This window comes from Netta rufina (assembly GCF_964035555.1).
Source record: "Netta rufina genome assembly, chromosome: 1".
NCBI classification, from domain to species: domain Eukaryota; kingdom Metazoa; phylum Chordata; class Aves; order Anseriformes; family Anatidae; genus Netta; species Netta rufina.
Window position 1 is genome coordinate 176,285,682 of NC_140123.1, and position 14,837 is coordinate 176,300,518.

Below are 14,837 nucleotides of genomic sequence, written 5' to 3' on the forward strand. Positions count from 1 at the left end.
GATGGTGTTATATTAGTCAGCTCTTCCACAGGTTAAACAGAATCCTTCCTACCTAAATAGCACAGCTGACTTGCCAATTTGGCTTCTGCCTCACTCTGCAGACACAGTACAGTTGGCATTTTTGCTCCAGCACTGTTCCACCTTATTTCCCTGTCAGACTGTGGGTGCACATACATGTATACGTGGTCTTACTCCACAAGTTGGTTAACCACTTTTTCCATATCCCCTTCACTTCTTGCCCACTGCCTATTTATGGGCAGGCACTCAAAAGTACTCTTGTGGAAACGTAAGTTTGCTGCTTTGTCCTCTGTAATTGTAATGCTCACTTTTTCCTGTTCTTCTTCTTCCATGTGTACTCTTCTTCATTATTCTTCTTCTGCTCATGTGGTCATCCAGCTGCTGCAGAGACCCACCACAATCAGCCCAAGACAGCGAGTTAGGCAAGCTCATGTGCATGCAAACTCCCAAAGCCTTTCTATCATGTTTAAGCCACCTAGACCAAGGCCCAACATGGTAGAAGTAGTGCTCCCCATACCCCAAAAAAAAGTAAATAATGATGTTCACAGCTTCCCCTTAGTTTGCTCTTGTCCCCTTTCATACCAAGTCACATTGCAAAAATATTCCATGTCGTTCTGCCCCTTGTCATGTTCCAGCCACCCCGGTATCTCCTTTTCTTTGTTTACTGGGAGCCCCTTGCAGGGAAGCATCTAAGCACATACAAAGGTGCAGCACACCAGCTACCTGCATCTCAAAGTAGCTAAGACTCACAAACCATTGGCTGAAGAGACTTCCTGAAAACGATGATACGGCACATTGGATACACCAATTCTGCCAATAACTTTCTGAAGAGTTTGTCTAGTTGTCACATTCCAACCATGTTTGGCACTTTCACTTCTTCTTTTTTAGATAAAAGCAGTATGAGAACATGTATGAGAACATGAATATCTGAACACAAAACAGAATCACAGAATGGTTGAGGCTGGACAGAACTTCTGAAGATCATCCAATCCAGCCCCCTGTCAAGCAGGGTTACCTATGACACGTTGAATGGGATCACATTCAGGAGGATTTTGAATATTTCCAGAGAAGGAGACTCCACAGTCTCTCTGGGAAACCTGTTGCAGTGCTCTGTCACCCTTGTAGTAAAGTGCCCTCTCATATTCAGTTGAAACTTTCTGTCCTTCAGTTTGCACCCATTGCCTCTAGTCTTGTCACTGGGCACAACTGAAAAGAGACTGGCTGCATCAAAGACCCAAAGTCTGGTATTCATTCAGTCATGGAACCCAAATCGTCCACGACTAGGAGTGTTGTTAACCAGGCTGAAGAACAGCCTGGTTAACATCATTTGCTACCTTCTCTTCTCAAAAAGAAGATACCGTGAGATCAGAAATGCTTGTATCATTCAAGAAAATGCCACTTAAGCCACAAACCTGGCATCACACAAGACAGAGGCAAACTCTCATTTACCAGCACTCCCCTAGAGAAGGGCAGAGCCAGTATTCCAGATACAGCTCTCTGGAACAAGCAGCCATTTCTTACTAGATTATCACTGGATAACCCTAGCTCACAAATGCCTGTCAGCACCTAGCTCAGTTTGAAGGGCTGGGCAGGGGCTGGCCTTGCACAGGTGTAGTGGGTTTACGTGGCAAGGTTTTGGTAGCAGGGAGCCATAGGGGTGGTTTCTGTGAGAAAGATCTAGAAGCTGCCCCATGTTTGGGAAGGGCCCCATTGTTTTCCAGATCCGAGCCAATAAGCGATGTTGTTTTTCGCCTCTGTGAGAGCATATTTAAGACAGGGAAAAAACGCTGCGCCACACAGCAGCCGGGAGAGTGAGAGGAGCGAGGAACAGCCTTGCGCCAAGGTCAGTGTAGAAGGAGGGGGAGAGGTGCTCCAGGCGCCGGAGCAGAAGTCCCCTGCAGCCTGTGGTGAGGACCATGGTGAAGCAGGCTGTCCCCCTGCAGCCCATGGAGTACCACGGTGGAGCAGGGTTCCACGCTGCAGCCCGTGGAGGAGACCACGGTGGAGCAGGTGGCCCTGCACCGACGGAGGCTGCCGCCTGTGGAAGACCCCTGCCGGAGCAGATTCTGGGCCGGACCTGTAGCCCGTGGAGAGGAGCCCACGCAGGAGCAGGTGATCTGGCAGGAGCTGCTGCCCGTAGGGGAGCCAGGTTGGAGCAGTTTTCTCCTGAGGGATGGACCCCGTGGTACGGACCCATATCTGGAGCAGTTCTGGAAGAGCTGCTGCCTGTGGGAAGCCCACGCCGGATCAGTTCATCAAGGACTGCATCCCGTGGGTGGGACCCCACAGCACAGGGGACGAGAGTGACCGAGAAGGAGCGGCAGAGAAGAAGTGCTGTAGACTGACCATAACCCCCATTCCCCGTTCCCCTGCGCCGCTCGGGGGGAGGAGGTGGAAGAGGGTGGATGGGGGGAAGGTGCTTTTGTTTTTTTTTCCTTTGTTTTCTCACTTCTCTCGCTTGTTAGTTGTAGGCAATAAATCTTACTATCTCCTTATGCCGAGTCTGTTTTGCCCGTTACAATAATTATTGCGTGATTTTCTCGTCCTTATCTCAATCCTTGAGCCCTTTTCACATATTTTCTCCCCATTCCTCTTTGAGGAGGGGGAGTGAGAGAGCGGCTGTGGTGGAGCTCGGCTGCCCACTCGAGCGGAACCACGACAGTCTTTTTTGGCGCCCAACGTGGGGCTCGAGGAATTTGAGATAAGGATGATAGTTAGTAGAAGTAACGGGCAAAAATATGTGCAGGATGATTGTTAGGAATGTACAAGTTGTGAAGAATTTAAGAAAGCAGTAACTGTGATATGTTAGTGTGGTGAAGGGACGAGGGGTGGTGTGTGTGTGTAAAATGTCCACCTTGTCGGTGCTGTGATGATGTTATGTTTATTTTGGTGTGGTGAATTCTTTTTCTTTTTGATGTAAGTGAAGTTTGTGAAGGTTGTTGTGATAATTGTAAAGTAAGAGTATGTTGTGAGTAGTCTTAAATATGCTTTTAACAGAGGCGAGGGGTGGAATGTAGTGGGTTTACGTGGCAAGGTTTTGGTAGCAGGGAGCCATAGGGGTGGTTTCTGTGAGAAAGATCTAGAAGCTGCCCCATGTTTGGGAAGGGCCCCATTGTTTTCCAGATCCGAGCCAATAAGCGATGTTGTTTTTCGCCTCTGTGAGAGCATATTTAAGACAGGGAAAAAACGCTGCGCCACACAGCAGCCGGGAGAGTGAGAGGAGCGAGGAACAGCCTTGCGCCAAGGTCAGTGTAGAAGGAGGGGGAGAGGTGCTCCAGGCGCCGGAGCAGAAGTCCCCTGCAGCCTGTGGTGAGGACCATGGTGAAGCAGGCTGTCCCCCTGCAGCCCATGGAGTACCACGGTGGAGCAGGGTTCCACGCTGCAGCCCGTGGAGGAGACCACGGTGGAGCAGGTGGCCCTGCACCGACGGAGGCTGCCGCCTGTGGAAGACCCCTGCCGGAGCAGATTCTGGGCCGGACCTGTAGCCCGTGGAGAGGAGCCCACGCAGGAGCAGGTGATCTGGCAGGAGCTGCTGCCCGTAGGGGAGCCAGGTTGGAGCAGTTTTCTCCTGAGGGATGGACCCCGTGGTACGGACCCATATCTGGAGCAGTTCTGGAAGAGCTGCTGCCTGTGGGAAGCCCACGCCGGATCAGTTCATCAAGGACTGCATCCCGTGGGTGGGACCCCACAGCACAGGGGACGAGAGTGACCGAGAAGGAGCGGCAGAGAAGAAGTGCTGTAGACTGACCATAACCCCCATTCCCCGTTCCCCTGCGCCGCTCGGGGGGAGGAGGTGGAAGAGGGTGGATGGGGGGAAGGTGCTTTTGTTTTTTTTTCCTTTGTTTTCTCACTTCTCTCGCTTGTTAGTTGTAGGCAATAAATCTTACTATCTCCTTATGCCGAGTCTGTTTTGCCCGTTACAATAATTATTGCGTGATTTTCTCGTCCTTATCTCAATCCTTGAGCCCTTTTCACATATTTTCTCCCCATTCCTCTTTGAGGAGGGGGAGTGAGAGAGCGGCTGTGGTGGAGCTCGGCTGCCCACTCGAGCGGAACCACGACAACAGGATAGCCTCTGCCCTGTTAATGAGGGTAATGACCTGGGTATGGAAGTTCAGTCCTTTTCAAGCAGGGCAGAGCCCATGACCCAGATCTCCCATTTCTTGGAGAAGTACTCACAGCTGAATTAATTCAGGTGTCCAAAAACCTCTATTTCAACAGGTGAGGGAGAGGTGAGAAGAAGCTACAGGCGTTTTTATGCCTTGATACACTGATTTATTATGCCAGGGATCTTTCAGACTAATTAGTAGGCATCTAATGAAGGTAGGTGCCAGACATCATGAATTTGTTAAGGATTTAAGAGAATTTGACGTACCTAAGGCCACGTTGGCATATTTAGATATGCTGAAATCATCTATGTGAAATGCTCCTCAGCTACCACCCAGATCTTCCTGGTCACATTATGTGCATCTTTGGTTCAATGCCATCCCCAGTCTACGAGCTCTGATCCCAGCAAGACAGTTTCTAAGCTCACTACTTCTACAGACATAATCTGAGAGTGGAGATTCCTAGCTAAATAAACATGGCTAGTATCAAAGATTTTGCTTGAGCAACATAGTGAGTGTAATGACAGAAACATGCAGAAGATAAAACATCACACGGCTGACACACAGCACAGTCAGCAGTCTGGCAATAGTTAAAAAGTTTCTGTGTAGGCGCTTTGCAGATGTAAGCTGCTTCTGCCAGGATAAGCCTCAAGACTTCGTCTTTATTGAAACTGGCTTTGCTGACATGCGCTTGAAAGCCATTGTGTGTGTACTCTCCAGAAAAGTTAAAGAACAAAGGCAAACATGGAATAAGAGATGAAGCCTAATTTATTATACACTTATGGAGCTCAGGCTGCATAAACAAAATATAGTCATAATACATATGCATCCATTTCACTTTTCAAAAAGACTTAAAAATCACAGACTAAAAATGTTTCTTTTTTTCCCCCCCTCTTTTCCATCATGCCTGTTTCTCAGTCAAGGAATTAATAAGAATCAACTGACTAAAATGCAAAAGGGCCAATGTTCTCATTTCATTGGAGAGTACAATAACAGAAGCCTTTGCCTTACAGTGCAAGGAACAGAACAAAAAAAAAATCTCAAGTGTTCCAGATGATGATGTGCTTATAGTTCCTTGTATAAATAGTTTGGTCTTCAGCCTAAGCCCCTCTTACATGCACACAGGTTTTTCACTGCTGTTTTGTTATTTGGCAAACTTACAACAGAAAGTTCAGCCATGACTATGGGGCTTTGTCTCCTACACAGTGTGAATTAAGAGTGGCTTTTTTTCCCTCAAATTCATGAAATACTGTTGTTTGTTTGTTTACAAATTCAGGAATTCCATCTGGGTTGCAAATTCTGTCCTGGTCATGTATTTTTTGTGCAACACTGATGTGAAAAGATAAAATATCAGCATGCCTCCCTTTAGTAACACAATGGTATTTTGCAAGACACTGTGACTTGCACAATGAAAGAGGATTTCAGAAAATCAGTCGCTGTTTTTTTCTAAAGCTGGGCTCAAAACCAGAGACTACATATCAGTTTCTATAAGATGTAATATTATATATATAGCTTAAAAAAAAAAAAAAAAAAAGGCAATACCAAGTGTAAAGAACTAGTTCTGAACAGAAGCTTTCACATGACTGTAAGCTCCCCAGGGAAATCATCACTCAGTGCCTGCACTTTTCTGATGCTCTTCCAAAGGCATTAACTAGTGACTACCCACAGGACATCAATGTACTTGGAGCTCCGGCCAAGTGGCACCGTTCTTATGTGAAACTGAACTTATGTGAAGCAAAGTGAGAGAGTAAAATTTTCCTCCATTCAGAAAGAGTCAGTTCCAGTTTTACTGCTCAGATCTATAAATATATATAATAAAAACATCAGGTAAAACACTTCTGTGTATCAGCAACTTTGCCAAGGATCATAACTGCTTTGCATTGCCTTGAGGTGGCTACTAGCATTAGCAAAGATGAGCAGTGAACTTACTCAGTAGGAAAGATTTGCATAAAGTGAGGGGGAGATGAAATGATGCACAGCTGTATAACTGTGATCCATCCTAAAATTCCAAGAGAGAGAAGGGTGCTTTTTTATTTTCTTCCAGCAGCAACCAGAACTCTTTGAACCAGCAGAGACTAATAGACAGTCTCGTGCATGGCTTGCTGCTTCTCCCCTCCTCTTGGCAGGGTGGAATGGAAGAAGACAAAGGGGTCTAAAAGACAGAGGTCTGCTGGCATTATACCACTGCTCATAATTGAGGCTTTCATGTTGGGAGTCACAGATATCAATGCTGCATCGTGTTTTATGAGATTCTTTTTATAGCGTGTGATCAGGATTTAGTCCTGGAACACATGATGCACCTTATTAATTTAGGGAACTAGTTTTTGGATAAAAACTTTTGAAAGCAGCAGAATACCCTAACATCTGGGGGAACCTGCTATATGAAAGTAATTAGTGAGTAAAGTTTGTCCTCAATGAACAAGTAATTATCGTTTTTTATGTGTAAGAAGGTTCCTGAAAGAAAACATCTCCCAAGTGCTGCTGGTGCATGTCACTGTCCCAGGCCAACTTTACACAGTGTAAACAAGTCTCTTCTCACAGAAGAGCTAGCCTTGAGTAAAGAGAAAAAAGCTGTGCTGAGGACTGAAATCCTCGGTTCCTCAGCAGAACAGTGAAAATGATCAGTGAGGGTCCTGTGACAGCACCCTGTGAAGAGCTGCAGCCCCTTAACACAGGCTACCTAGGGATGTCGCCCTTCACCTCTGTCACCCTCACCCACCACCAACCTGCCATCCCACAGGCATCTGGTCCAGCGTTCAGGTCCTCAAGCACAAAATATGCTCACCTGAAAGTAAAGTCCATGCAAACACCAACATTTTTCAGATGAATGCATCAAAGAGACTCTACTGCTGATATTCTGGGCACAATGACCTCAAAAACCTCCATGAACTCAGGTCATGCATTTTTACACTTTCAACAAATACCTTCAGGAAGAAATCTGATTTCTGTCCTTGGCACCCCTTCAAATAACAATTATTTGGCATATCATAACAATTATTTGGCAAAGCTGCCGGAGTAGGTAATGATGTATATGAAGTAAAAGATCACAATGCTTGTATCTGCCAGACTTTGCTCAGAAGTCCAGCTGCCAGAGTCATTTGCTGCACTAGGTTACCCACAAGATGGTCATCTTAAATGCGCACAACTCACTCTTGTCAACCATGTGCAGTTAACATTTGTTCAACATCTGATAAAGCACTGAAACAAATTACCTTCTTTATTTAGCAACATGCCTTGAGAACAGATTTTCTCCCAGTCTAATGGGATAGTTCTGACCATTATCCCATTAGTTACGCATTACTAGAAACACCCAGGGCATCACACTGCTGACTGCAGCTATCAAAGGCTCTTCCAACAATGTCGGTTCCTTCTGCTCTTGATTACCAAGAAATAGTCTCACTAAATATCACCCATTAGATCAGATCACCAAATGAGTGAAGCGAAAGCAATGATAAGTCCCACTTCCTATCAACTTTTCAAACCCAAGCTGATACACGTTTTGTCTCACCAAAACTCATATTATGTGTGTCTGCCAACATTTTTGAAACAGTTACACCATCTGTCCGACTTATTTCCTCACAACAGAAGCATTCATATTGATTCTTCCCAACAAACCACAGCAGGGCTGACAGGGCATTCTGGTGCAAGAAGGCATCAGCAGCTATGTATGGACCAGGTAAAATGCAACCTTTTGACTCCAGCCGCTTACACTGGCCTAGATCTAGCATGAAAGAAGTTATTTGTTTGCATTTCATTTAGAAAGTCTTAATGTTGCCCTTCCCCTTCCTTTTTTTTTAAAAAAAAAAATATATATATATATTTTTTAGTTCAGTTTAGTAAATTTTGAAGCAATAAAACATTTATTAAAATGTTTGACCTAACCCTGAACACTTTTAAATGCTTGCCTAAATACAAAAAAAGTATATACAAAGATGCTGTATATTAATATGGTGAAAATTATGACCAGTTCAGTGCTGTATGAATACAAATGTTACATTGGGTCTGCAGTTTCACATGGAAATAAAATCTATATGCTCTCAGTAGCAATCTAAATATCAACATGATTTTATGCAACCAAATATCAAACAAATAAAAATCAAGCATGTAGTGACATTTTGAGAAATGACATTAAGTTTAATAAATGCTGGTAAACAATAAATAGTAAATTTATTTTTCCTTCCTCCAAAACCATTCAACTTTGTTTTAAAAAGCAAGAAACTATAAAGAAATAATACACGAAGGCAGGAAATGATGAGGAAATGCATAAAACTCTGTTTTAGGTCAGTTTCTGGAACTTACAGTGTGGTTAAGTGAAACGGTAGTGTCAGAAGAAACATTTTTTTCAGCATAGGGCTGTTGTTACCAAAAAATGGATGCTAAGCTTTCTGTCTATCTCAGGGAGATAGGAATTAGATTGCAAGTTCAGTAATGCTCAGCCAATTTGGTTTCTACTAGAGATGCATATATCTGCCAGTGAAGAGCATGAGCTTCTTTTTCCAAGAAAATGGAATAATTTGGTTTCACAAACTGCTTCAGGCTCCCAAAATTAAAAGCAAAGCCAGCATTCAAACAATCTTGGCTGCTGTTTCTAGGCCTTAACAATGAAATAATGCCAGATGCCAGCAGCAGCACTCTGCATTTGTCTCCAATCCACTTGTTTCACGTACCTTTGTTTGGAACCCCATCCAACTGGCAAGTTCACACAACACTTCTAAGCCTCCTCTAAACCCAAGGCTAAAGTGGTGTATCTTAAACAAACCTAGCAGCTACTGTTACATGCTGTCATTAAGAGAGTTGTATTAGAGTTGAGATGTGAAATGCCGGTTTGACAGCACTAGAAGGAATCTATTTTGGTCACTACTTCAAACTGCTCTTTTAACGCCTTTTACAAGGCTAATTATGGTTACAGATGTAGGCTAGTCAGAAGCCTTTTCTTCAGACTGATTTTTTTTTTTTTTTTAATGATAATTATTTTTCTTTTATGTGAAAAACTGTGTACAGCACAAGAATAGACTTTCAAATTTCCATGCCGGCATATTACATGCTGGGAAACGGCTATATTGGTCTTTGTGAGAACCACAGATGATCTACTTATGATCATATAGCAGGAAGAACTTTCTCTAATTGCTCGAGAAGTTTCACAACACTGCTCCTCAGTGCAGCTTCTGTAAAGAGTCGCATAGTCACAACAGTAACCACCCCCCCCCCCCCCCCCCAAAAAAAAAAAGCAAAACCAATTTCACTAAAACTGTGAATTTACACAGAGTCGTTTAGCCTTTTTTCTCAAGTTACCTAAAATAAATGCAAATTGCCTCTCCTGCTTGCTATTTCAGTGTCTATACCTCTGCCTCACTTATATCGGTTTAATCCTGAGACCAACACATGTATTAGTTGTTAGGAAAACCCATGAGTCTTCACATCTGGCAAACGTGTGAGCAGTTCAGTGTATACGAATCACATTTAGACATGGCAAAAGAACAAACTTACAGCATACTTAGTGTGAAAAACATCAAATCTGTGACTAATCTGATAATATAACAGACTAATCCACCAGTTTTGTTTTTTTCTTACCTCAATAATCTTGTCATGAATTTGCAGGCCTTCTGCTTTGTCTGCAGGTCCATTTTCCAAAATTTTTGACACATAAATTCCCTCAGCAGATTCCTCCTGATTGTTCTGTGCCAGGCAATACGGAAGTTGCAAAAAGGACCACATTAGTACAAGAAATGAGATGTACTACAACCAGCAGTAATGAACAATGCAAATCCACCTGAAATATGCGACTCACTTTTCTAGCTGAGAATTAAGCTCCTTGGGATTTTTTTTTAAACTTGCTTAACACGAAATAGTCATTAACCAAAAGGACAGAATTAATGAAGTATTCCAGCATTTTTTATAAGATTATCCATTTACTTCTGGTTATTTTAGTCTAAATGAGACATGGGGTGCAAGAGTAATCAGATCCTAGCTAAAATATTTAAAGCAGACCTTTCACTTCACAGCAGACAGAGACTATTATGTAAATGCACAGAGGAAGCTATTCATTAAAAAGGATGCCCAAGTGTTTCTGTCAGGAAGGAAAGTGATCCTGCAGTACTGCTGCCTGTAAATGTTTTCCTGCATTTGGAAATAAGCCCCAAGGAACAAAGTGACATTAGTTAGCTGGCATGTAACAGTGATAGGATTTGGTTGGAAATGGTTAACCTCATAAATCCTATTCACATGGGAGACTGAGAACTTGCTCAGCTGTGAAATCTATACAGATCAGCTGTGGACAAAAAGAGAACCCACTTCCAGTTGATCTCTACACATTTCTAAGTACAACTGACATGAAGGTCAAATTTGAAGCAGATACATTATTTCCTATGGCTGAACTATACCTGATATTGTTGCACAGGCTAAAATTATTTCATTTCATCTCATAAGAGATTAAAACATTTTTAAAGTATTGTTTTAAGTCAATGTCAATACAAGAATAATTCAAAGCAGATGCTACTTACTCTAAGTATTTTAAGGTATTCATACAAATAATAACGTAGTCAGCAATAAAGGAATCTTTCAAATCATTTATGCTTTGGACAGCAGTTGATATGATGTTTATTTTCCTTCTGTCACTAGTGAATCCCTGACCACCAGTATGATTCATATGTGTATAAGTTTCTAGGACTAGGTCCTATAAACTTGTGGGGAAAAACAAAAGCAGAACAAAAACAAACAAACAAAAAAACCCTATCTTTTCCATTAAGAAAACTGGCAAATCCATTACAAAATATGGAACCACTGTAAAATATGCTTTACAGCTGTCCCATGGAGACTCAATCCAAGTAGATTTCAGGTTAACAGATATTTGTTCAACATGATGCTGGTCAGACTATGATTTCATAAACTCCTAATTATTTTCCTTGGTCACTGAGACTCATAGGCATTAGGTAAGATGCAAACGGGAAATTTTTAACAGTTCCAGAAATATTTTGTAATGGTGGAGCAACAGAGCTCCACTGAGTTCCCAAGTAAGCAGTGAGACAAAAGAAGCATAAAAGCCATTAGCCAAAATGTACAAAAGGTAGGGTCTGTTTCTTACTTTAGAAAATGGAATGCCAGATTACAGTACCTCCACGCACATAAAATTGTGTGTGTGTTTTACGTTTCACTGCCCTTTTAGAGATCAGTGTATGACCTGGTAAGAAAAAGGATATTTCAGTCTTACTTGTGTTCCCCATTGTTAGTACACACTGTTACCTACAAGAGAAAATACCCCACAAGGTATACCATGCTTCGGTACCTCCTCACACAGCTCACAGGCTGCAAGGCAGGGGCTTGGGGAAGATACAGAGGCTACTGGTGTACCTGCCCTTTAGCTCAGTCCCTGGGCTACTGCAGGTGCCTGCAGTCATGTCTGCGTGGCTTTGCCAAGGTGTCCTCAGAAGACCAGCCTCTGCCAGCCAAAGCTAGGCCCAGGACAAAAGCGGGCCTCAGAGTAGCCTTGTTCCATCAGAATAATGAACCACCTTCCAGAAACACATACACGTGTGAAATAAGACCTTTTCTGACAAAATAAGACAAGCTTGTGGTGAGTTTTTCCTTTCCTCTCCTCTTGCCCTTCAGGCAGAAGGTGAACAGTGGGGAAACCTACAATGGACTTAAATGAAACAAAGCATGTACATGTATGTACCAAGTCACCAAGAGTCACCTGTTTCCAGACAGAAAAATCTGCATTGTATATTTAAAACACCAATAACATGTGGTGAAAACTCCCACCTACAGGACTAATGCAACAACACCAGTGTTCTGCTCTTCCCCTACACAAGCCAAGGTTTTACCAACACTTTTTCCCTGAACAATTTCAATATACATATTGCCTTCATAAACTCTTGTTGTCTTGTTACTAAACAAATCCTGATCCAGGTGGGATTTTGTTTGTTTTGGTTTTTGGTTGGTTGGTTGATTTTGTGGTTTTTTGTTTGTCTGTTTTTTTGAGCAGAGATTTTTATTTTCATTATTTGAGCCTACTCGACCCTTTCTTCCTGTTATTTCCTTTGGCTCCAGCCATGACAAATCAGAGCTTATACTGATACCTACCAATCAACCACATGTAGTATTCACGCTTACCACAATGAAAACAAATCAGAACTTGTGAATTCGACATCAGATGACCCAGCAAACCCTGAGACCCAGCTCTGCCTCGCAGCTCCACCACCTTCTCTGTCTCCAATTATTGGTGTTAGTTAATGGTAGAGCATGACCACTTTCTTCTCTACAGTCAGCCACACTCTCCAGAACAGCACTAGGAACCCTCATACAGTTATCATTTACTCCTTAAACTTTCAGAATATTCATAATACTCATTCATAAAGCCTAACAGTTTGTAATATCAAGAACATTACCAGTATGCATTGTTTGCACATGAGTACTTCAGAGAAACTCAGCTGACATCCCAAGAAAGCTGAACACCATGCTCCCTTTTCCCTACAGTTTTCCCACTCTAGATAACAGAATTCAATCCAAAACTATCCAAAGATTGTCTGGACTTTGTTACTGGTATATTGAAAGTATGAATATAATCTAAGCATGTGTATTTTATCTTATAGCACCTGTTGTCTGATCCTTCCATTAGAAAATCTAAGAAACTCTTGCATTGGATTTCTTTGTAACACACATTTGATAAGTGCATTTACCCACAAGGAACAGCATTTCTGCAGTGCAGACTGAACTTCTTAGGCTGCTGGGAACAGACTCTTCGGCACCGCTAAATATAGTTTGAGAGCAAAAGATTGCCAAACTAATATACAGGGTCCCATTCCCCTCCCCAATAATAGCAGCAGGTTATAGTTCTCCCACTTAACGAGAACCTGATCAGTGCATAATTATTACCTGACCCTTTTAATCAACTATTAATTTTCCAGTTTAACAGGTTTCTATACCCTTCATATGTAATGACAGTCCTGATTAATGCTTTTGGAAGGATGAAGTTAAAAAAATCCCTGCATATTCTTATGCATATTCGTGGAGGGAGGGGGGAAAGGGAGGGGTAGTGATCCTTGTTCATATTTTACAGTTTTTAATGAACCTTCTAAAACTAGACTGATGATTTGTGAGACCAGATTCATTTAAGATATGAGATCGATGAAAACTATATTTCAGTTCACAAAGAAAGAAAAATTGAAAGCAGGCATGTGAGAGCAGGACATGTGCTTAAACTATCTGAGCTACAGAATCAAATCTTCATCTCTCCTTTAAATGAAAAAAAGCTAGCAGTTTCCAAAAATTCCAATGGCTTAATCCTGCAACAATTACTCTTGTAAGTAGTCCCAGAGATTTCCATTCAACAGTTTCCATGAATACATATTACTCACATGGGAATTTAGTGCAGATCAGCCTAAAGTCTGAAGGCAAGAACAATGGGAACACCTTTCCTGAAAGTGAGAATAATCCAATTCTCACAAGATTACGTCTTCTAAACAATGAAACTAATTATACCTGATAATACACAGTACTTATATCTATGGAGTTGATTCCACACCTACTGTCATTGAAAGTGACTTTTTTTTTGTGACTAATAGCGTACATAACAACAGAAAATGTGGTCAAAAAGTAACCCACAGTTACTTTTCTCATTACCTGATTGGGTCGTCCTCCTATAATATTGAATCCCAAAGTATCATTTTCTCTGTGTAGCATGATCGTTAATGGTTTGGGTTCTCCTGCCTAAGAAGAAAAAGGTGAAAAACTGTTAAATCATATTGTATTAAAAAAATAAATAAATGAAAGCATTAATGTGCAAAGATTTTTAGTTGGAGAACATATAAGATAGGGCTCAAAAGCAAATTCAGCTGAAAAGAGAACAAAAGACACTGGAAAAAAAAAGCAAAGGGAAGACATGCACCATTGAAGTGTAACAGGTAGTCAAAGCACCTGACTATTTTAAGTGCTGAACAGAAAAAAAGTGCAGGCTTTGGATGGGAGGAATGCTCTGCACCACTAAAAAAAAATCCAGTACTCCAAACGTCTGCAGTCTCTACATGCGTTTATCCCTATATGTGTTTATATAGATTAACATCCTCAACATGATAATTTTCAGACTCAAAAGCCAGCCAGATCAGTACAGTTTTCTTGCAGCTTTCAGGAAAAATATACACAGAAAATGAAGCCCAACTTTTTATCCTAGCTTCTCACTTTTCTCCCAAAAGGAAGAATCAAAAAAAAAAAAAAAAAAAGTGTAAAAAGGGGTTTGGTTTTGGTAAACAAGGTGTAAAATATAAAGTGATCAAAACCAGTAATGGAGTCAAAGTTCAAAATGAAAAGGAGAATGAAGCCCTTTCCTTCAGTGGAACGGATTAAAAACTCTTCTAAAAAGAGTAAGCGAAAAAAAAAAGGGGGGGGGGGGGGGAGGGTTCAGCATGACAAGTTAGGTTATTTTATGTAGTTCACATATGATAATAGTTATATTCTAGGAGCCATATTCCCCGTGAAAAGGGTGTATTCACCCAGCACTGTCAGGTTTGCTGGTCCCTAAATGACACAGCTGTGACACCTAAATGACGGTACCCATCCAAACAAACATCAGAACACAACACCTGACACTGAAGGCCGAGTTTTATTAACGGCGAGGCGTTTTGTGGCAGCAGCATGCATCTGCCCCACACCGGGACCCTGCTGCCAGCCCCCCCGGACGCCCCCTGCCCTCGCCCCCAGCCGGGCTCCGAGACGCAGTGC

The 14,837-nt window shown here is 42.2% G+C and overlaps 1 protein-coding gene across 1 annotated transcript in view; it reads right to left on the reverse strand.

The window, feature by feature from the left end:
* Positions 1-14,837, reverse strand: part of PDZRN4 (PDZ domain containing ring finger 4) — a gene marked incomplete at both ends in the record, with an annotated part of 247,058 nt that overhangs the window by 230,658 nt on the left and 1,563 nt on the right. Inside the window, 2 exons of the mRNA XM_084306361.1 lie at positions 9,696-9,800; positions 13,743-13,826. Of these exons, the coding sequence (XP_084162487.1) occupies positions 9,696-9,800; positions 13,743-13,826 (189 nt within the window). The remainder of the gene's footprint in view (positions 1-9,695; positions 9,801-13,742; positions 13,827-14,837) is intronic.